Source organism: Hyperolius riggenbachi, chromosome 10 (genome assembly GCF_040937935.1).
Source record: "Hyperolius riggenbachi isolate aHypRig1 chromosome 10, aHypRig1.pri, whole genome shotgun sequence".
NCBI classification, from domain to species: domain Eukaryota; kingdom Metazoa; phylum Chordata; class Amphibia; order Anura; family Hyperoliidae; genus Hyperolius; species Hyperolius riggenbachi.
This window is the reverse complement of record NC_090655.1, coordinates 131,022,559-131,045,527: the sequence shown is the minus strand read 5'-3', so window position 1 is coordinate 131,045,527 and position 22,969 is coordinate 131,022,559. Positions and strand designations below refer to the sequence as shown.

The 22,969-nt window shown below is 39.4% G+C and overlaps 1 protein-coding gene across 9 annotated transcripts in view; it reads right to left on the bottom strand.

The window, feature by feature from the left end:
• The window catches only part of USP54 (ubiquitin specific peptidase 54), a 230,889-nt gene that overhangs the window by 77,129 nt on the left and 130,791 nt on the right, over positions 1-22,969 (bottom strand). For all 9 annotated transcript variants that reach the window (XM_068258061.1, XM_068258062.1, XM_068258054.1 and 6 more), the window contains exons 4-6: positions 11,068-11,202; positions 4,596-4,709; positions 3,605-3,687 (exon numbers count right to left, since the gene is read on the bottom strand). In XM_068258061.1, coding sequence (XP_068114162.1) covers positions 3,605-3,687; positions 4,596-4,709; positions 11,068-11,202 — 332 coding nt within the window. The remainder of the gene's footprint in view (positions 1-3,604; positions 3,688-4,595; positions 4,710-11,067; positions 11,203-22,969) is intronic.

The window sequence follows — 22,969 nt, the reverse complement described above, 5'->3', positions numbered from 1 at the left end:
TTGGTTCTGTGCATTACCACAATGAACTTTCATATGAAACAACCCACATACAGCTGAAGTGCAGACTTTCAGCTTTAATTCAATGGGGTAAAATATGATTGCAAAAAAATAGGAGGCAACTAAAGCTTTTATTTAACACAATTCTGAAATGTTATAAATATTTATGGACCTAACGGTATAGGGCCATTTTCAAACATAACCACAGTTACATTTTTTTCAAAACTGCGTAAACAAAGGTCCATCAGTAGCTTATTATCATCTGCAGCTCTTTATAGAGTGCACAGTCACGTTATTAACCCCCCCATAGGAAGCTCATAATCTAATACCTACCAAAGTCACAGTGTACTGTCCCTACCATAGTCTAAGGCACATGAGTCAAACTCCAGTCCTTGAGGGCCATATTTATGCCAGAGTTTAGGATGAACAGAGTAATGGAGAAATGTGTTCGACATCTCAGGTCTAAGGCAATTTATTTATTTGAGGATGTGGAACAAAAAGAGGGTGGAAAAACATACAAACTAGTGTCCTAGCTTAGACATGAACCTGAGACCTAGCACCACAAGATGAGCGTGCAATCCACTAGACTACACCAGTGTGCCGCCCCACATGAGTCTACAAGATGGGCAGGGAGCTGGGACCAGTTTTCATCACTTCCCTACCACAAGTTTTTTTCCCCTTCAAGACCAGAGCAATTTTCACATCACACTCCTTCCATTCATTCACCAATAACTTTATTGCTACTTATCACACTGAAAGGATCTATATATCATTTTTTGCGGGACAAACAAGGCTTTCTTTGGGCAGTACTTTTAGCTAAGGATTGTTTTATTTTATATGCATTTTACAGGGAAGGAAAAAAACTGCAAAAATTCAAAATTTCTTAGCTTTGAGCCATTGCAGTTTAAAAATAAAATGTGCTATTGTAGATAAAACAGATATATTTTATTTGACCATTTGTCCTGGTTATTACGACGTTTAACCACCTAAGCCCAACTGGATGAACATTCTCGTCCAGCTGGGTTGCGCGCACTCCCAAAGGCGCTCCCGCTGCAGGCCGTTAGCCCAGCGATCAATGAAAGGGATTATAGATCCCTTTCATAGTAGTAGCAGTAGGGTATTGTACCGTTTTTAGTTAGCCAATAAAGGGTATTATCCTGATTTAAAACTGGCCCCCGCAGAAAAGCCGACAGCGTCTCATGAGACACTGCGGTTTTTCTGAGTTTCAAAAAGTTCCCCGTCTTCATTCTTCTTCCTGGAAGCGTACGATCATGCTTCCAGGACTTTTTCACTGTAGCCATCTTGTGGCCAAATAGTGAAACTACACACACATCCATTTTTTAATAAATAAATACATTTTTTTACATTTATAATTAGCTGTTTACCTCCAACACCAAAAATTACCCACATACAATTTTTAATAAAAAAAAAAAAAAAAAAAATTAAAAAAACAAAACGAAAAAAACAAATAGGTCTGAAATAGACCTAAAGGTCTGAACTTTTTAAATATGCATGTCAAAGGAGTATATTAATATAATTTTTTAAATTATGGGCTTGTAGATAGTGATGGACGCTAATTGAAAAAATGCACCTTTATTTCCAAATAAAATATCGGCGCCATACATTGTGATAGGGACATTATTTAAATGGTGTAATAAGTTGGAAAAATTGGCAAATAAAATACATGGGTTTTAATTACGGTAGCATGTATTAATTTCAAACTATAATGGCAAAAAACTGAGAAATGATTTTTTTTCCATTTCTTTCTTACGATTCCTTTTAAAATGGATTTAGAATAAAATAATTCTTAGCAAAACGTATCACTCAAAAAAGCTTAATTGGTGTTGGAAAAAACAAGATATATTATTATTATTGGAAAATGAATGGGAGGTGAAAGTTGCTCAGATGAAAAAAAAATAAACAACCCTTCGGGCTTAAGTGGTTAAATTGCATCCCTAGTACAATGTACGGCGATAATATTTTATTTGAAAACATAGGTGTATTTTTCCCATTTAGTTGCTAAAAAAATATATATAATTGTACTAAAATAAGTACAAGCCTTTATTAACAAATGCAAAAGTAATATACCCTCATGACATACATATTAAAGAAGTTTCTAAGGTAAGTATTTATGTAGTTTTTTTTTTTTTTTTAAATTATGTATGTTTTTTTGTTTGTTTTACAAGCGTTTTCTTTTGGTAACTATGGGGTAGGGGTGGAAGTGGTTAAAAAATAATAAATATTTATTACATTTTTGAATGTAAAAGTGTATTATGGTGTATTTGAGTGTATTTTATGTTTTGGCCACAAGATGGCAAAACACTTAGTTCCATCTGCTAGCAGACAGGAAGTAGTGTGCGTGTGTAACAGTTTGCTTTCGGTTTTGAATTAGAGTTGGGACTCACTGCCACAAGCTCTCATTCATCACAAGCAGGACGATCGGGCTTGAGAACAGCTGATTCTCATACCCAGAGCACAGAAGGACGGGGTTGAGACGAAGGCAAACGGAAACGGCGCGGGGATCGCGATTGGTCGGCGGTAAGTAAACAGTGTGTATATATATGCCACTGAAATGCAAGTACAGTACACAGGGGCGTGTGTGTATGTATATATATATATATATATATATATATATATATATATATATATATATATATATATATATATATATATATATATATATATATATATGTATATATATATATATATATATATATATATATATATATATGTATATATGTATATATATATATATATATATATGTATATATGTATATATGTATATATATATATATATATGTATATATGTATATATATATATATATATATATATATATGTATATATGTATATATGTATATATATATATGTATATATGTATATATATATATATATATATATATATATATGTATATATATATATATATATATGTATATATGTATATATATATATATATATATATATATGTATATATATATATATATATATATATATATATGTATATATATATGTATATATATATGTATATATATATGTATATATATATATATATATATATATATATATATATATATATATATATGTATATGTATATATGTATATATATATATATATATATATATATATATATATATATATGTATATATATATATATATATATATATATATATGTATATATATATATATATATATATATATATATATATATATATATATATATATATATGTATATATGTATATATGTATATATGTATATGTATATGTATATATATATATATATATATATATATATATATATATATATATATATATATATATATATATATATATATATATATATATATATATATATATATATATATATATATATATATATATATATATATATATATATATATATATATACCAAGGATCCGGAACTGGTTAAAAAGAATGAAAACAGGCTAATATATACTGGTGCTCTCCATGACAGCTAATAAGACTTCATTTCCCAACGGATAACATTAACACTTTTCCAGACCAAGACTGACATAAAGCAATGCCAGTGTGCTGAGTATTAAGTTATAATCCAATATTTACAAAGTCAGTTCAAGATTAGCTTTCCTTACCAAAGTGCGGTGGTAGAGATATAATGCACCATCTGTATAAAAGGCAATGGGTCTGATGTGGCACCACAACTAGTACAAACACACTGTAAGAAAAAAACATAAAAGTTAGAGAATACCATAGGGTGGCAACATATGGATGATCTTTCTATGCTTGTGCTCCTCAGTACAACATGACACCCTTTGTACAGGGATTACATTGCTTATGGCTTTACGGGGACATTTTTTAAGATTTGTGCAACTATTAGGCGCATTAGGCTCACTTAAGGCTCACATACAACAAGATATTATTATTTACTATTCATATAGTGGCAACATCTTCCTTTAGCTCTGTATAGAGTATGTACATGGTATATAGTCTTGTCATTAGCTGTCCCTCACAGCTCACAATCGAATCCCTACTGTAATCATATGTTTTTAGCAAAAAGCCAAGTAAAGGACAACTGACGTGAAAAGAATATGGAGGCTGTCATATTAATTTCCTTTTAAACAATAGCAATTGCCTGGCAGTCCTGCTGATCTATTTGGCTGCAGCAGTGTCTGAATTTCACCAGAAACAAGCATGCAGCTAATCTTGTCAGGTAAACCTGATTTGCAAATTCTTGTTCAGGGTCTATGGCTAAAAGTATTACAATTAGAGGATCAGCATGGCAGCCTCCACATACCTCTTGCTACAGTTGTCCTTTAACTTTAACTGTTTTTGGGATATGGGAAGAAACCGGAGTACCTGGAGGAAACCCACACATACATGAGGAGAACAAACAAACACCATGCAGAAAGTGCCCTAGCTGGGATTTGAACTAAGGACCCAGCACTGCAAGGTGAGAGTGCTATCCACTACGCCCTGTGCTAGATATAAGCTAAAACCAATGAACTAATGTAGCCTACTGTTCTTTGCTTAAAAAAAACACACCTAATTACATAATTACATGCAAGAAAATGTGGGGAAAGGAAGCTTTCTGTGTCATTATGAATGTCACAATATTAGCCATACCTGTTCAAACAGGGTCATTGCAAACTTCTGATGAGAAATGCAGTGTTGGGCAGTGCAGATATCCTCTTTGGACTCGTCTGCGATGTGAATATGGAGGCGGATTAGAAGATTTTCCTGTTGGATAAATATACATGTTACACTGTTCTGTATGTAAAGTGCCAGTTAAAGATATGTTTTGTTCAACTATATTTTATTGCCACAATTTTTCAAAAAGTTCACAGTACGACATGCACATTGGTATACATATCACAATAACCATTATTCCCCTTTCCCTCCTCATACCTCAAAAACACTCATATCCCATCCCAAAAATGTGGTGGTATACTGTATGGCCACCTCTGCCTTGTACTTGTGTTATAGCTCATTCACATATTAGGATATCCAGCTGAAATGGAGGTTGTTTGATCTTGGCAAACGACAATCTCTATAAGTTGTAAAACTCCATAAATATTTCATTGCTTTTATGGTCATGTTTTGTTTTTTTTTAAAACGCGCAAGGGGGAGATGCAATATTTTGCTAATTGTTTCTCAAGTTTTAAACCTAATCAACTCAAACCAAAATGGATTCAGCAATCTATAATATGTCCTTCTTAAAAAATGTCACAAAACTCAACTCCTTTTTTAAAACGGAATTTTACAACATGAATATAGTTTTACTAAACACATTATTAATAAACCTGTCACCCAAAGCTCATTTTAAACATAAGTCCTCCTTCACCTGTGATCGTGCCCTGGCCAGATGTTTGCCAGCACTTGGCATGGCCAGTGAAGAGGCATTCAGATCATGGAGGCACATCTGGGCAAGACTACGTCATATGCATTTACGGTTTGTTGCCCAGAGCAACTAGTGCTTGATCCCTCGGGATGAAACTTGGGACCTGAGTGCTGAACAGAAGCGGCACAAGGCTACAGTCGAAACAGGAGCAGGAATGACAATGTGGGGTAAGGCAAACTGCCTTCAGAGATGAGTGTTGGAAGGGGGGGGGGGGTGTAAGGTGAGGAACACAGGCTAGATTCTCAGCCAAGATGGCCCCAAACAGCTGCCTCTGCCGAGTTTACTATAGCGTGTGTACATGGCTTAGACCTCTTACGAAAATCTTATACAAACAATTCAGAATCATTCAGAAGAGTTGGTAGGGGTTATGGCTGGTTGTGGAGCAATCTCTGTAAAGAAGTGGTTAACTTGCTTCGGTTACAAAGGAATTCTACTGAAAAGAACATAATGAATAAAATTGCTTATTTTTTTACAATATTCATTTATAAATTATTTACTTAGTGTTTATCCACTGTAAACCTTTCCTTACCCTAATTTAAATTCTAAAATTTATCACAGAAGGCAACATCTTTACTGCCAGCAGATGCATCTCTGCGGAATGTTTGTTTCTTGTATGTTCCAAAGCCAACAGAAATAATACCTGGTTTCCTAGAATGCTCTGGGAAGAGAATTCTGAATAGCTAAACAGCTAAACAGCCTAAGTCAGTGATAGCTAACCTTGGCACTCCAGCTGTTGTGGAACTACAAGTCCTATGAGGCTTTGCAATACTCTGACAGCTCTAAGCATAACTCGGGGAGGCAGAGGCATGATGGGATTTGTAGTTTTGTCATAGCTGGAGTGCCAAGGTCAGCCATCACTGGCCTAGGTACTGACATCACTGGGAAGACAGGATTACATACAATATAAAAGCAATATATAGGTATAGGTATAGATATAGGGAGTGTTTCAAATGCTGAAACCAGAGTTAACTGATGTAAAAGTGGTTATACTGACTAATTTACTATATTCTACTATATGTCACTACAGTGCCTCTTTAACGTGTGTTATTTCACTATGACCATTTTTTCAGAGGAACTTGTATTTCTGCAATAAATTTGCTTTAAACTTTCTCTGCTCAAATACTGAGAACAGAAAGGGTGCAATTTAATGAGGGGAGGAAGAGAATTACATGTTCCCGATTCTGCTATAATAAGCTTCTGTAATTAGGATTATTAATACTTACGGCCACGTGCTCGGTATCAAACTGTTCATCGGACTGCAAAAGCAAAGCCTAACTCACAGAAAAAGTCTGAGTACATTCTCTCAATAAAGCCAAATAATATGAATGTACAATGTACTGATCGTAGTTCAAGAGCACCTGTAGCGTGCTCGACAATACATTTGCTGTGCTCCACATTTTAAATGAATGCAGAGTCCGTGATTAAAAAGTAATTTAACTCGCCGGCTTTCGCATACATTAGCTAATTGTTCTTTGAAAGCATGGATGGTAATCTTATATTTTTTTTTCCTTCAGATCAGAGTATGCTGGAGAGCAGTTTAGATCGCTGTTTAACTGCTTTGGGACCACCCCTAGTAAAAACTACACTGTACTTGTGGCTGCTTAAATGTGATGTGGCGTAGTTTTAACTACAGAGGCTCAAGTGCACAGGACGCAATCGTGCATCCGCGCCGATATGAAACGTACCACAATTTCTTTGGCTTCTGACCCTGTGATTGCTGTGAGCCAATCACAGTTATAACGGAACAGAAAATAAAAAAAAGGTTGTGGCAGAGCTTGCCGGTCCCCAAGTAGTTCAGTGATAAATAAATTATGCACACAAAAAGGATTGAAAGGTTGAACTTAAAGTAGAACTACAACTAGAAGTAGAACAACTTAGAAGATGCAAGTGTTCAAGTGCCCATTAAAGAGAACCAAGCACCGCTTCTTTTTGTCTGGTTTCTAATAGCTATAGGAGCGGCCATGTCCCCCCCTCCCCTTCTAGCTGTCAATTATGTATCCACAGGGACAGTGTGAAGATAGCAAATGGGACTTCTGTAAACTCTTTGAAGCACATTGTGCAATCTACACACGCCCCCTGCTGATCAAAAGCTTTTTTATTTTCTCTATGCTAATATGTGCAATAAAATAATTAGCACCGGTAGTTCTTATCTGCCTGAAAACTCTGCCGGCGGCAGGCCATGAAAGTAGGAGGAAATAAAGTAAAGGCCTGTGGTAAACTTTTAAATGTAAAAATAAGAGGTCAAATTAAAGGGTTTTTTAAATAATGAGTCACATTCTTGACATGCATTTTTAATGTGCTATAGAGATGCCCTGGGTGCTAAAATGGTGCTTGGTTTACGTTAAATTTTATTTCTACTAATGCTCATAAATAGAATTGTGCTCCCTTGTGCCAGATAAGTCATTAAGCTGTAGTACAGTATAAGATGGTCTATGGAGCAGCACATAAAAGCAGTTGGGACTATATCTTGCTGTAAAGTAAAGAGTTTACAGGATTTCAGTCCCTGACCTCCCTAGCTCCTGCTCAGTAACAGGGTGGGAGATTTGACAGACAAGTCTTAAGGCACGTTTCCACTTAGTGCGCTTCTGTCCTTTTTTTATCAGCACATCAATGTTACAGATTGATACATGTTGCTGAAAAGCGGACAGAAGCGCGCAGATGGAAACGAGGCCTTAGCTGCCTCACCTGCTCAGTTGCCACTAATAAACTGTGCTTGCATATGCACAAGTCCGTGTTCAGCAATGTGAATAAACTACCTTTGTGAATATCCACAAAATGCGCACTGGTGGTGGGACCTCAAGAGAAGTTTAGGAAACATTGATGTTTAAATTAAATTGAGGGTGCATTTGGGAGGCAGCTGTTACAACTCATGCCTATCTGATCACATGAGAGCACAGTACGGTCAATGGGCTCGATTCACAAAAACGTGATAACTGATATCACAGCAGTTATCGCGCGATCTGCCACACGTGGCGGTTTGCACGCGTCATAGATTGTTCTGCGTGATAAACGACCGTTTGCACGCGATCACGTGCTTGTTTCACGCGCGTGATAACTGCTTTGATAGCAGTTATCACGCTTTTGTGAATCGAGCCCAATGTGTGTACAACACGCTAAACTCGGCAGAGACAGGCTTGACTTACTGCCTCTTCCCATAATCTAGCATGTGTGCAGCCGCCATGCATTGCTGGATCATCTTGGCCATGTGCAATGGTCTCTCCTTTACCTGCCCGCCAGAAGCTGTGGCTGAATCAGATGACCTAAGCGAGAGTTGCTGATGATTGCTACCTAAAAAGCATATACATATAAAAAAATAAAAAAGTTCAGTAGCTCATTTAGGTTCTTCTGTGTTTTCACTTTTATCCAATCTTCGTAAATCAGCCCATCAGTTTGTTGCCAAGGAATGAGCTGTCAAAAGTAGTGAACTATATGTGCTGCAATCTGCTTCCCATTATGGACTTCTTCATTTACAGCAGAGGGATTGTGTTCAGCAAAGTCAATAATACATGCAGTCATTGTGTGATTCCTATACTGGTCACAGAGTTTCCACACACTGTACAAGCAATATTACCGTTTACATTTCAACTTCCCTTCTTTCTGGCTATTTCCTGTTACATGGTGCTGTTGGAAGGACTATGGGGATTTCATAGCTATCACTACCTAACACGGACTTTCAAAAATAAGAAATGATGGAGCAGCCACAAACTGCCTTGCCAGTACTCAGCATTGGTTATAAAGATTTAACAAGAGTGGCTTGCTTATATTAAATATTGACTCATAAATTGAGTGAAAGCAAAAGCTTGTTTTCCCTGGATCTTTCAACCTAGTGCCTGGCCCAAAGTGGAGAAGATAGGAGATGATGCCTAATGCATTGAAGTCTTGTAAAGTAAGCTGCTCATTTATCTTTGACATCTGAATTATGCAACATTAAAACTCATTACAGTAAATTAATTTCATTTTCCAATATTAAGGCTATTCTAAGGCTTTTGAATCGCTATAACTGTGCAGAACCGTGGCGATTTGGATGCGTTGTGCATAAAACTGCAGCAGGCAGCATTTTCCCCCCCCCCCGCTTGCGATTTGGATGCAGAGTATTGATTTCAATAGGCTGTGATTCAGCATCCAAATACACCTGCTATATGTTAAAGAAGAATTATAGCCTCTAGTCCTGAACAAGAGTTTTTATAAATTATCTGCTATATATCCTGCACATATGCATTGCTTTCTATATGCAAAAAACAACAATCGTTTAGGATGTGGGGCTGCACTAATGCAGCTACATTCCATGATGAGCGATGGACCTCATTACTGTAGGTCTGAAGAGTAAACCCTTCACGTCTAGAGGATGAGATGATACTGCACCTTCAAAAAGAACACAAAGACAAAGGGAGCCCAAAGCGTGCAGTAGGAGTATTTGTGGAGTGGTACAGGATAAAAACGTACTCACAAAATCAGGCTGCTGGTAAGGGCAAGCAACCAATATAGGCATATGGAGATTAGGGAACTGTCTCCACTCGGGTGATTATAGGCTCCTCCTGGATTGTTTGCTCCCTTATAAATATGATGGACACCAGCTGGGTAGGTTGGGGGCCACACCCTCCAAGGGAAGGTTAGATTAGATGTATGGGGAACAGACACTCCCTAGACAATATAGACAATATAAAACTGAGTTAAAACCAATTAAAAAAGTAATGAAAAGATGACACTGATCGTGGCATAAAGATGCTCAAAGCTCAGCTTCAGTATTGTATTGGCACAGAAATTTGGCCTGGGAGAGTGGGTTAAGCCCACAGGGCACATCGCCACTGTCAAATGAAAACCTTTGTTTTTTATGCCACAATCGTCATAATTGAGGTAGGCCACCTCTTCATTACTTATTTTATTGGTTTTAATTTTTTTTTTATGTCATTTCGGGTGCCTCTACTCCCCCAATATTTATTTTCTAAATTTTCTTTGGAGGGAGAGGCCTCTAGCTGCAAACCCATGTATTTTATAAGAGAGCAAACAACCCAGGAGGATCTTGGGAACACTTGAGTGGAGACCGTTGCATGATCTCCACCTGCCTAAAGTGACTGGTTGCCCTTACTAGTAATCTGGTTTTGTGAATATAATTTCATCCATTACCACTCCACAAATACTCATATTTACTGCAACATTTGTACTCTCTTTGTCTTAGTGTTTTGGTTTTTTTTTTTTTTTGAAGGAGCAGCATCATCTCATCCCTCAGGTTTTGGAGAAGTGTCATGCATAGCTCCTGCCATGTATTATGAAAAAACATTTTGAATATTCGAACTGGAGCACATCTGGTGCAAACACAGTTGTAGAAGTGGAGCAGTTGGTCAAAATGGACAATCAGAAACCTTGATCTGGACATCTGCTCCATTTCTGCTCAGTGGTTTTGATAAATTTGCCCCAATGTTCCTCAAGTTACACTGATGCGGACATCAAACCAACAAACATTGATTCCGGTGATACCTTTAATGACTAACTGTACATGGTTTATTGCATGTACAGTTAGTTATTGAAGGTATCACCGGAATCAACGTTTGTTGGTTTGATGTCTGCTCCTTGTCGGACACCGGACCATACTTCACAAGTTACACTGATGTAATGTTCAATTTACAAGGTCAAAGAATCCTGCCTTACCAAGAACTGAAGAAAACTTTTTAAAATTGGTTAAAAAACTCTTCTACTTACAAAACATTCTGCTGCATCATCCATGATACCCAACTGGAAACGCTGTTCATCTTGAAAAGTCTTGGCAAGTGCGCTGCGTAGGGCATCTGATGGTAGCACTTTCTCACTGCTGCACTGAAACTGGTTGAATATCCCCTGGAAATACAGAAATGTAAGGTTTTTAAATGTATGCATGTATGAAAATGCTGCTCTAAACCGTAAACCGCATCGCAAAAGAATAAAAAATGAACATATAGACAGTGAACTAGTGCCAAACGAAGAATTCAGAGAGGTACAGAAAAAAAAAGCTAGGACACCATAACAGTAAATTTCTCCAACGATCTTTGTGGTCATCCTACTTATACGTTTTCTTTTTGAATCAGCAAATTTCATAATTCTACTTCTTTAGAAAGACCTTTTGTTTGATCCACAAATCTACTACAGTAGAATCTCATTATTGTAAACTCTGATATAGTAAACCTCTGGCCAGGGCTGTGGAGTCAGAGTCGAAGAGTCGGTGGTTTCATAAACTGAGGAGTTGGAGTTGTATGATTTTTGTACTGACTCCACAGCCCTGGTAAGTATTAGAACAAGAAGTCGGAATCATTTTGGGTACCTGGAGTCAGTGGTTTCATAAATTGAGGAGTCTGAGTTGGATGATTTTTGTACCAACTCCATAGCCCTGCCTCTGGCTTATAGTAAACTTAGTCCCCAGGTCCCAAGCATGTGCCAGTATAAGGCAGAATCACTTTTACTCACTACGTCGTACACGGAATGATTTGAGGTACACATGGCATAGGCAAAGTACATCAAACAGGTAACCCAGATGCGCAAAACAGACATATTAAGGTGTGCATTGGTACATATAACTTCTAACATGTAACATTTCGGGGAGATCAGCAGTGCAGTCCTGTGGGGCCTACGAAAGGTACACATAAAGTCTACATAAAGTCCACATAAAGTCCAAAAAATTAGTTCAGTTTCAGCCAGGCTGCGGTGCCTTACGACCCAGGTGCTGTAAGGGTGAGGGGAGCAACAGAGGGTATGCTGACCTCAGGACAGTACTGCATTAGTTTAGCAGCAGAATTGCTTGGGGGAAGGAGTTCCTGCGCCTGGTGGTTTTAGATGGGATAGCTCTATAGCGGCGACCCGACGGGAGGAGCTCAAAGTAGCGGCTTCCAGGGTGGGAGGGGTCGCAAGAGATCCTGGTGGTCCTCAACTTCATCCTAGCAGAGTAGAGGAGTTTGAGGGGTGGCAGCAGAGATCCAATGATCTTCTCAGCATCAGTAATGACTCTCTGCAGTTTATGCCTGTCGCTGGCCAACGCACTAGCGTACCAGACAATGACTGAGGAGCAAATGATGGATTCAATGGTTGCGGTGTAGAAGCTTGTCAGCAGCTCCCATGGCAAGGGGTGGCATATATAAATATACAATGTATGACCAATCCTAAAGTAGTAAACTTCTGATATAGTCAACTACTTGGCCAGGTCCCTTGACATATACAATAACAAGATTTTACTGTATTAGGACTGGTTCGGTAGACCAAAATCTCCTCATGGGGTTTCTGTCAATCAAATTAAGAAAATGCAGGCACTGAGGAAATCTGCTAGCCTTGCTACAGCTACAACCTGACTACCACCTCATGCTGCACTTTTAACATGCAAGGACCATTGTACATAACTTGATGTGTATGTAGAACATACTGAATGATTACCTACATATCTAAGTATGCCACTATATACTGCTTCATGCATTGACATTCCAAACGCCTTAACTACTGGTGTAATTCATACAAAATGGTAGATCTGAAAAAAATCAGGTTCCATTAAAACAGTAATTTAAACAAATGCAGACGGAAAACCATGTGCAACTTTGTACCCAAAAACAAATACCCTAAAAACCTCTTAGGACTTTCAACTCGTTTTATTAAAAATGCATTTTTCACAAAGGCAAATGCAGCGAACATATAATTTGAAGTTCATATCAATATGTTGCAACAAAACGTACAGAGCCTTTAACATGAACCATTAATCTAACAAATAAGATAAGCTTTTTGACAGTTATGTTAACAGTTTATATTTACAAATGTTAACATCACGTATAATAAACTGCCTAGGAGTTATTTTACTGCTGTTTTGACAGCCATCTTCTATCTTAACAAAAAACATGATACTTGTAAGGAATTTCTAAGATGCACTAGTTTTAGATCTGTCACACACTGTGCATATTTCACACAAAGTAGACAGAACAATTCTAGTTCAGCTGCATGTTTTAATATGCATATTATAGAACATTTGCATTAATTGTCAATGCATAAGGACTCTTTTGCATTGGACATCACTGCCACCTGTATGTTCTTATGCAGACCTCCAGTGGTTTGCTTTAATAATCTGTAAGCAATGGTGTAGTTTACTCTGAGGGCCCTTTCACACCGTTTCATACCCGAAGCAGGAAGTGATGGCAAGTGCGTGTCACTTCCTGCTCAGTATCATGAGGGGTGCAACTTCCATCCTGCTGTTTGTCCTTAAAGTGAAGCTGACAGCCACACTATCTCAGAATCCCCCCCCCCCCTTCATATATAAGTAGATAAATACTTGCTCTACTTCAGCCGATCAGGCTGCATTAGTTAAAGAGACACTGAAGCGAAAAAAAATATATGATATGAGGAATTGGTTGTGTACTATGAATAATTACTAGAAGATTAGTAGCAAAGAAAATATTCTCATATTTTTATTTTCAGGTATATAGTGTTTTTTCTAACATTGCATCTTTCTATAATATGTGCAGATTACACAACACTCTGCATTCAAAATGAGTCTTTCAGAGCAGTCTGTGAAGTAATGAACTCTCCTCTAGCAGAGGAAAAGTAAACAGTTCAATTACAGTTGAGATAATAAAAGTCAGATAACAGCCCTCTCCAAGACTAGTCGGAGAGCTTAATAGCTTTTTTGCATAGAGATAACAACTGGAATTTCTCAACTCTTCCTGTACTGGAAACAATTACACTGATGTATCTGATCTTAATGTTTTATTTCTTAGCTGTGCTACACATACAAATCATAATATCATCATTTTTTTCCGCTTCAGTGTCTCTTTAAGTCTGAGGGGGAAGTAGAGAAGCAAAAAAAGGACAACCCAGCATGCCCTGTAACTTCCTTTTTGTGTACCAAATTTTGTGTGTACCAAATAAGAGTCAGGTAAACTGAGGAATAATCATTTATCAAAAGAAAAGTAATAGTGATTTTAACTTTTGGATTGCCTGGTTAGCATCCTTATTACTTGTTTACCAGATAAAAATGAAGAATTGATTTTTGATTTTATGCCTGACATTTACACTTTAAAGCTCACCTGAAGTGAGAGGGATATGGAGGCAGCCATGTCGCTTTCCATATAAACAATACAAATTGCCTTGCTCTCCTGCTAGGCATTGAGCTTGAACAAGCATGCAGATCAAGGGCTTGATTCACAAAGCGGTGCTAACCCAGTTAGAGACTTTAGGTGTGATAACCATTGCACCGCGCTGGTGAAAAGCCAGTTTAGGCGTGATAAGTTTAGGCGTGATAAGTTTAAATTGCGCGCAAAGTCCCGCACGCAAAGCTGCGTCATTAGACTCTATGCGAAGTGCACCAGACTTTGCTAGCGCAAAACTTTTGATCAGCTGTGCACTGCGGTGCTAACTCAGTTGGTGCTATAGTTATCACGCCTAAACTTATCACGCCTAAACAGAGTTTAGGCGTGATAAAGGGCTTTTCACCAGCGTGCTAACTGTTAGCACCGCTTTGTGAATCAAGCCCCAAATGTTTGACTGAAGTTCGATTGGATTAGCCAAATGCTTGCTGCAGGTATGTGAGCTAGACACTGCTGATGCATCAGCTGAAAAGCCAGGCAACTGGTATTGTTTAAAAGGAAATTAAAATGGCTGCCTCCATATCCTTCTTACTTCAGGTGTCCTAACAAACAACTTGGGCAAAGTTATGGGTGGAGAACCCACAGACAAGATCTGTCCACTTTAGGCTCACACCTTTTAAAAAAAAGAAAAGAAATAGAAAGGTTGGATTCTAACACAGATGCAGCAGAATGGAAGTACAGAGGGGATAATTTCAGTGGCAAAATACATTCCTAAGCCATGGAGGACAGCCAGCAGCCTGAATACAGGGGAGAGCCCATTGAAAAACTACTCATCTGACTTAGACATCTGAAATTGTTTTAATAAAGGTGTATACGGTTTTATGCTTGAGCTTTTTGGGGTGATAAAGGTTGTTTGGACCAGTGCTGTAACTTGAAGGAAAAGAGTTGCTGGAGAGGCAGGAGACTGCCCTAAAAGGTCTCAAGGCAAAGTCGATCCTTCTGATTTTGGGTCAGAATACTTGCTGAGTGACCAGCTGATCAGGTGCGGTGGAGGTTTCTGTCCTCGGCCACTTTTGGCCAGTCTGAAGCTATTACAAGATGGTTTATGCACAGATATCCATATGATCCAGGAACTAATAGTCACTAGACTGTCTTTAGACCCATTTAGTGTGCAGAAGTGTTTTGTGTAATAAATCCATGTTAATGAATACAAAAAAATTGCAGTTTACCTCTATCTGAAAGCTGGTGTTCTGTCTCAGCTTCATTATTCATTACAGCCTAATTCTAAGTTTAAATACACCAACACATTACACTACACTATATCAAATGTGCAGTCAATGCACCAATACATTCAACAGGGAGCTTTTTCAAAAGAAAAAAATAATAATTTTGCAAACCTCAGGAGCTCTACATGGTACCAAGCGTGAATCATGTCAGCCAAATAATTAGATGGGTGCTGCTTTAACTGCTGTTGTAAATAGTATAAAGTTTTCATGGACATAAAGCTCTATTTTTTTAGGCTACTTGGCAGCCTTTCTCAAGTCATCCAAATTGTTCTACAAGTGAGACTGGCGGAGAAGAGGCCCGCTGTTGGAGGACAAGGTACCTCTGTTAATAGAACAAATAAGCACTTTATTCCTCTCCAGGGCTGAATGAAAGCACAGAAACTAATATCTACAACTATTTCTGCTGTCGTCAGAAACCTCTGATGAAACTACAGTTGCTCACATATTAGATGTACACCTGTTCGTAGGACCTCATCTTTTATGTTATCTGTACAAAAAAATGTAACATACCGTACTCTCTGGAAAATACCTTGTTCTATTATTATTATTATTATTATTTATATAGCATCAACATCTTCCATAGCACTGTACATAGTACAAAAACAGTGGGGAATACAGATACATGAGAGATTCAAGACTCTGTACAACCAGGACATCCAGCAATACAAATACACATATTGTTGATAAGTGGTTGGAAACATCACAAATACTGGTGTATGTTCATATGATTACCGTATTTTTTGGAATATAAGACACTACGGCATATAAGATGCACCTAATTTTAGAAGGCAAAAATCAGGGGGGGGAAAATAAGCTAAACCTAGGTGCGTCTTTGGTGCAGGGGCAACTTATGGACCTTTCCCCTCTAAACTGTCTATCTAAGCTTCACTGTTCATCTACACTAACCCCTGCTGCCCTCACTAACTACACTACACTTCACTAACTAACCCCTGCTGTCACCACCAACTACACTAAACTAATTAACCACTGCTGCCACCACCAACTACACTTCCCTAACTAATCCTTGCTGCCACCACCTACTACATACACTACAATAACTAGCCACAGCTGCCATCACCAACTACACTACACTAACTAACCACTGCTGCCACCACCAACTACACTTCACTAACTAACCCTTGCTGCCGCTAACAACTACACTACACTTCACTAACTAACCTCTGCTGTCACCACCAACTACACTACACTTCACTAACTAACCCCTGCTGCCACCAACTACACTACACTTCACTAACTAAGCCCTGCTGTCACCACCAACTACACTACACTTCACTAACTAACCCCTGCTGTCACCAACTACACTACACTTCACTAACTCCTGCTGTCACCAACATCTACACTACACTTCACTAACTAATCCCTGCTGCTACCAACACCAACTACACTACACTTCACTAACTAACCCCTGCAGCCAACACTAACTACACTTCACTGACTAACTATCCTCTGCTGCATCTCACCTGATCCTCCAGACGTACTCCTCTCCTCCTCCATCTCGCAGGAATCTGAGGCCACCCCATGATCAAGCTCTTCTGGGTCCAGCTGCCAGCTCCTCGCATATGCAGACTGCAGCCTTGTGGTGTACACGGGCTGCCGTCGCCATCCTCCATAGTTACAGCGTCCTCTTTCTAGTTACAGTCCCTCCTACTGTGTGACCTGTCAGGCAAGTCATGCATGACGTCAGGCGCACGTACACGGCAGGTCACGCGTTTGGGGGCACTTTAACCAGGAAGAGGATGCTGTAACCATGGAAGATGGTGGCGGCACGTGTACGCCGCAAGGCTGCAGTCTGCAGCGAGGAGCCGGAGGATGGACCCAGAAGAGCTTTGATTACCACAAGACAGAGGAGAGGAGTGCAGGGGCAGAATGCAAAAAGTATATTCTGGGGGCCTAAATTTGTACCTTTAAAATATAAGACACACCCACTCCCCCCCCTCAACCCCCCCCCCCCCCAACACACACACACACACAGTTTTAGGGAAGAAAAAGGGTGTCTTATATTCCAAAAAATACGGTAATTACATAATACTAGGAACCACTAGAAGGAGGTCTCTGCCCTTGTGAGCTTACAATCTAGAGGGTAGTGGGTTGGAGACATTAGGGAAGGCGACACAAGGGTTAGCGGATGAGGCAGTAAACCCCCAATGCTACCTATAGTAAGTTCTACTCTTAAATGCCTGCAACTGCTCTCAAAATAAGAAGCCAAAAATCTGAGCATCATTATTGCATAATTATTTCATTTTTCTGTAATAGTAAAATTGACAGGAGTGCCATTTCCTTTTTTTTTTCTAGGAAATCCCAAAAATGATATAATTGGTAGACTTCACAGAATACAAATCATCAGACTGGGTAGAACATTTCCATTAGTCTCCATGTGATTTAAATGTCCTTTAACATACTTGACATGTGATAAAATATAAAAAAAAACAAAAAACTTTTTTTTATAACGTTATAAAGTTAGCTGTAACTGGATAAACTAATAAATGTGTATAGTCAGCTGAAAGATATTATTCAAAAACGTGACTGTAAATTCCAACTGGATGTAAAATAACATTGGCGGCAGACTGATGTGTGTGGCTAGCACACCAGCGCGAGGGGAAAGGCTGCACTTAGATCTCACATTAATTCAAAACAGGCCATGTGTCTTCTGTGTACATGGAACTCTGAGCTTCTCTCCATTAATTTTATAGGACCTTTATAATGGCTCCCATTTCCTCTAAATGACATTCATATAAACACACACGTTTGGCCTACAAGTCTTGACAGGCTATCAGAATATTTTCATTTGTGTCTCGTGTTCCTCATATAAATGCTTAAGATATATGTGAAACTACAACACTCGCTCTGAGCTGGGTCATCAACCAGAGGTAAAATAAAGTCTTGTCAACAGTTAAAATACCTTTTATGTTTGCAAGATATAACTGACGGTTTAAAAATGTGTCTGTGCATGTGAATAAATCTTTTTAATAGTAAGAGCCTTTACCTCTTAAACCAGAAACACTCATTTGGAAAATGAGCGGGTATACAGAATGCATTCTTTCAGGCAGGTTATTGTCTTAGATCTTAAGAGAGCCGTTTGGATTAAGTTGTCTGTGTGCTTTAATTAACAAAAGACAAGGGGGCCAACATGAGAGACTTTCCCATAGGTCTTCCAAGTTAAACTCACCTCTGAACTTTGAACTGTGGGGTAACTGCAAGAACAGCAGTTTAGATATTCACATGCATAACAGGATTTTCACTTAAAAGGCTTAGAAGTTGTTTATAACGCTTATGTTGCCATTTTCAGTTTGTACTAAAAGGTGGTCAAAACAATACCAGAGCCAGGAGACTAATCTGTTCTCACATTTCCAGGGAAAACTGGGTCAACAATATGTAGCTCCAGTGAATTAAAAAGATGTCCTTGAAGGCCACCAGCCATTACAATCCATTTAAAAAACAAACAAAATGTTTCATGTGCAAGTGTGAGAGTACAATTCCATTTCCAAATATAGACAAGAGGTTTGGTAAATAGTTCAATTCATAAATAAGCTCCTCTAGTACCCCCCCCCCCCCCCTAACATTAAGTCTACATTCACACCTAAATCTGCAAAACGCTACAGATTCCCGCTAGCGTTTAGCAGGAGTGATTTTCCCACGATCAACAAGGAAAAGTCACTGGACACCGTAGCGTTTTGGGAGTGATCGCGATTAGCGGTTCTATACATGCTAATCGCTATAGCTCCGGAATCGCCTGCAAACCGCTGCATGTAACACGTTTGCGGTTAACGTTCACCACAATCGCGGCAGTGAGAACACTGCCATAGTGTTACATGGGCTAGCATTTTTTTAAAAACGCTATCGGTTTGCGGTGAGCGGGAATCGCGAGAACGATCCCTAAGAGCATCAAGAAGAGAAGGCACGCTGACTCAGGCAAGTGTTATGGCAGCTACACACACAGTGCTGGTCCTGCCTCCCATGAAAATAATCAGCATTGTTCTGGTTAGTGGCGGTGGCAGGCCCCCCTCTTTTCCCTGATTTTGAGTGTAGCTCATAAGGTAACAGGAGTGGCGGCTGCGGGGGGAGAGGGAGAAGCCGCGGCCCCCCAGAAATCTGCCCAAGGACCCCCAGGGGGCCGCGGCCCCCAGGTTGGGGACCCATGCTGTAGGGCACTGAGGAAGATATCCACACTACACAAATATGTAATAAAAATATTGAATCTAATTCGTAGAGGTTCCTTCCCCTCTACTGTACTTGATAGAATTGATGGAGGTTGAGACGCAAGTAATTTCTCGTCATATGCTTCATTATGAAGCCAGCTTTTTTCTATGCAAAGAAACTGCTCTGCTCTGAATAAAGCCATTTTTTAAACAAAAAGTACACAAAATAGCTCAGAAATTATACTCATAATGACTCTTCAGATTTATACACATTCAAAATACTAGCATTTCTATAAATTATGTATCATTTTACATCTCAAGCAGCTAGAGCACAATGAATGTAATAAATCTTCACCTGCCCAGCCTGACGTCTCCGCTGTTTTATATTCCAGAATCCAGCTAAGCCGCATTGTCAGCATTCTGCTTTAATTGTTAGATATTTTAACTATATTTTTGCTTACGTTCTTTATTGACTAATATAAGTAATAGCTACTATGCAATACATTGACCAACTATGTGACGTCAAATCCCCTTAAAGAAATTACCATTGCCCCCCGTAAAGGGCCCCTTCAAGTATGTGGATCCTCCTCTACACTCCTAAACTATAAAAACTTATGATAAAAACTGTTGATAATTCTTACTCTATAAGGGCCCGTTCACACTAGGGGCGTTTTTGCCTTTTTTTTCAAGCGCAGGCAATTTTATAAAATCGCCCACAAAACGCTTGTGCAATGATTCCCTATGAGAGAGTTCACAGCTGAGCGTTTCGTTTGTGATCCGCTCAGCAAAGCAGTGCCTGTACCCCTCAATGGAAGGTATAGGAAAAACGTGCAACGCTCACAAAATCGCTTTAGGCAGCGATTGCGTGAGGGTTTTTAAGAATAAATACATTGTATTTATTCTTTTCCTGGTCAAAGAGTTCATTACCTGACTTGCGTCAGGGAGTGAATTACAAAACCGCTCTGGAAAAGCGTTTTTACCAGAAACACAGCGCGCAGTGGAGCGCAGGGAGGGGGAGCACACAAAAACGCAATACATTTGCGTTTTCGATTCTAGGTGTGAATGAGGCCTAAAGGTTTTCTGTCTGGCAGTAGAAGTCATGTGACCAAATGGCAGTACTTTGGTATCTGCTCAACAGAATGATCAGAGTTTAATAAAGGGAACCATGAATGCCAACATGTACTGTGACATACTGAAGCAGAGCATGATCCCCTGCCTTCAGATGAGCGGCCATAGGACACAGTATTCCAACAAGGCTGTGGAGTCGGTACAAAAGTCCTCAGACTCCTCAGTTTAGGTTTCCATAGACTTAGATTCCTTGACTCCGATGCCTCTAATTAGCATATTACAATCTTGTTGATTAAACGTATGAAACATAAAAGGCATCTCATCACTGTCAAAACTTAGGAAATGTAAAGCTATATTAAAATGGCATCTGCTTTTGGGAACACAAAGCTTCCTGGGCGGGAAGCTGACACTTTACCACTGTCAGCCATCCTGGCCCATCACTGCCAAGGTGAATGTCCCAATGCTGTCTGTATAATAAGATTCACCGAAGCCCCCATCAGCTGAGTTCCACCATGTAGCCCAGCATCTTTTAGAAAAAGACCTCTCTGCCTTTTCTATATCTGACACAGAATAGGCCAGGGTTATTTTCTGCAAGGAGGCAGATCTATGAATCAGAACCCAGCTGAGTTCCAGAGATTCTTATTAAACAGACATTGGCCTCAATTCACTAAGATCATGCTGGAGATAATAAGGCAAGAGAAAACTTACCTCCACACAGTAAGAGTTAACTTATCTCTTCATTCCTTACATTACCTCTTCTGTAGTTAATGTACCTCCTCTGTAGTTAAGTTACCTCCTCTGTAGTTAAGTTACCTCCTCTGTAGTTAAGTTACCTCCTCTGTAGTTAAGTTACCTCCTCTGTAGTTAAGTTACCTCCTCTGTAGTTATTTTCACACGCAGTTAATGAACAGCCTGTCTTTAACTCTGGAGTTATTTTAAGGATTAAAGAGTTAACTTAAAGACAGAAGAGTTACCTTTAGGTTTGCCTGAGGTAAAATGTTTCCTGAATACTACATGCCTTATCACCATGGTAACAACTCTAGAAGAGTTATTAAAGACAGGAGATAAGCTCAGTGAATTGAGGCCAATATGTTGGGATATTGTAACTTTTAAGCATTAGTGTACCTCTGTTTTTTTTAATGTACACCAGAGAAGCATTTTAAAGGGACTCCGAGCTCAAAAAATAAATAAAATTGGTACTTACCTGGGGCTTTCTGCAGCCCACCGTAGGTCGGGAGGGTCCCCTGGCATGGTCCTGGCTCCTCTCCCGGTCCCTCCGCCGCATACCGCACCGCCGACACCCGGGCCTGGTGTCGGGCTCTCACTTCCTGAACCGGGAACGTTCGTCGTCATCGCGGTGGCCGGCATGACAGTACTGCACATGCGCAGTACTGTCACGCTGACCGCCGTGATGACACACAGCGGCCGGCTTGATGACGAAGAGCGTCCCGGTTCAGGAAGTGGGAGCCCGACACCCGGCACGGATGTCGGTGGTGCGGTATGTGGCGGAGGGACCGGGAGAGGAGCCAGGACCACGCCGGGGGACCTCCCAACCTACGGTGGGCTGCAGAAAGCCCCAGGTAAGTACCAATTTCATTTATTTTTAGAGGTCAGGGTCCCTTTAACTAAGCATAGGATATAGCTGTAAAAGTAGCTGTTAAATAGAAATCAAAAGAAATACATGGTAAGAGTACTTGTAGAGGGCGCAGATAGGAACAAAGAACACCGATCTGGCCCTAGGCAATCTAACTCTGGGTACATGTAGGAGTAATGTTTAGGCACTCTACAGGAGAATGAGGGGATTCTTCCTCTAGTAGGGCCCGTTTCCACTATCGCGAATCCGCATGCGTTGTCCGCATAGCCAATACAAGTGGATGGCCCTGTTTTCACTTGTCAGTAATCCTGAGAGTTTTTCTGTACGGGAGAAATCTGCACGGCAGAGCCGTCAGAATTCGCATCCCGCACACCGCTATGCGAATCGCCGCTAATGTATTTAATAGGGAAATCGCATGCGGTTTTGGCATGCGTATTTTACCACGATTTCACATAGAAATTAATGTTA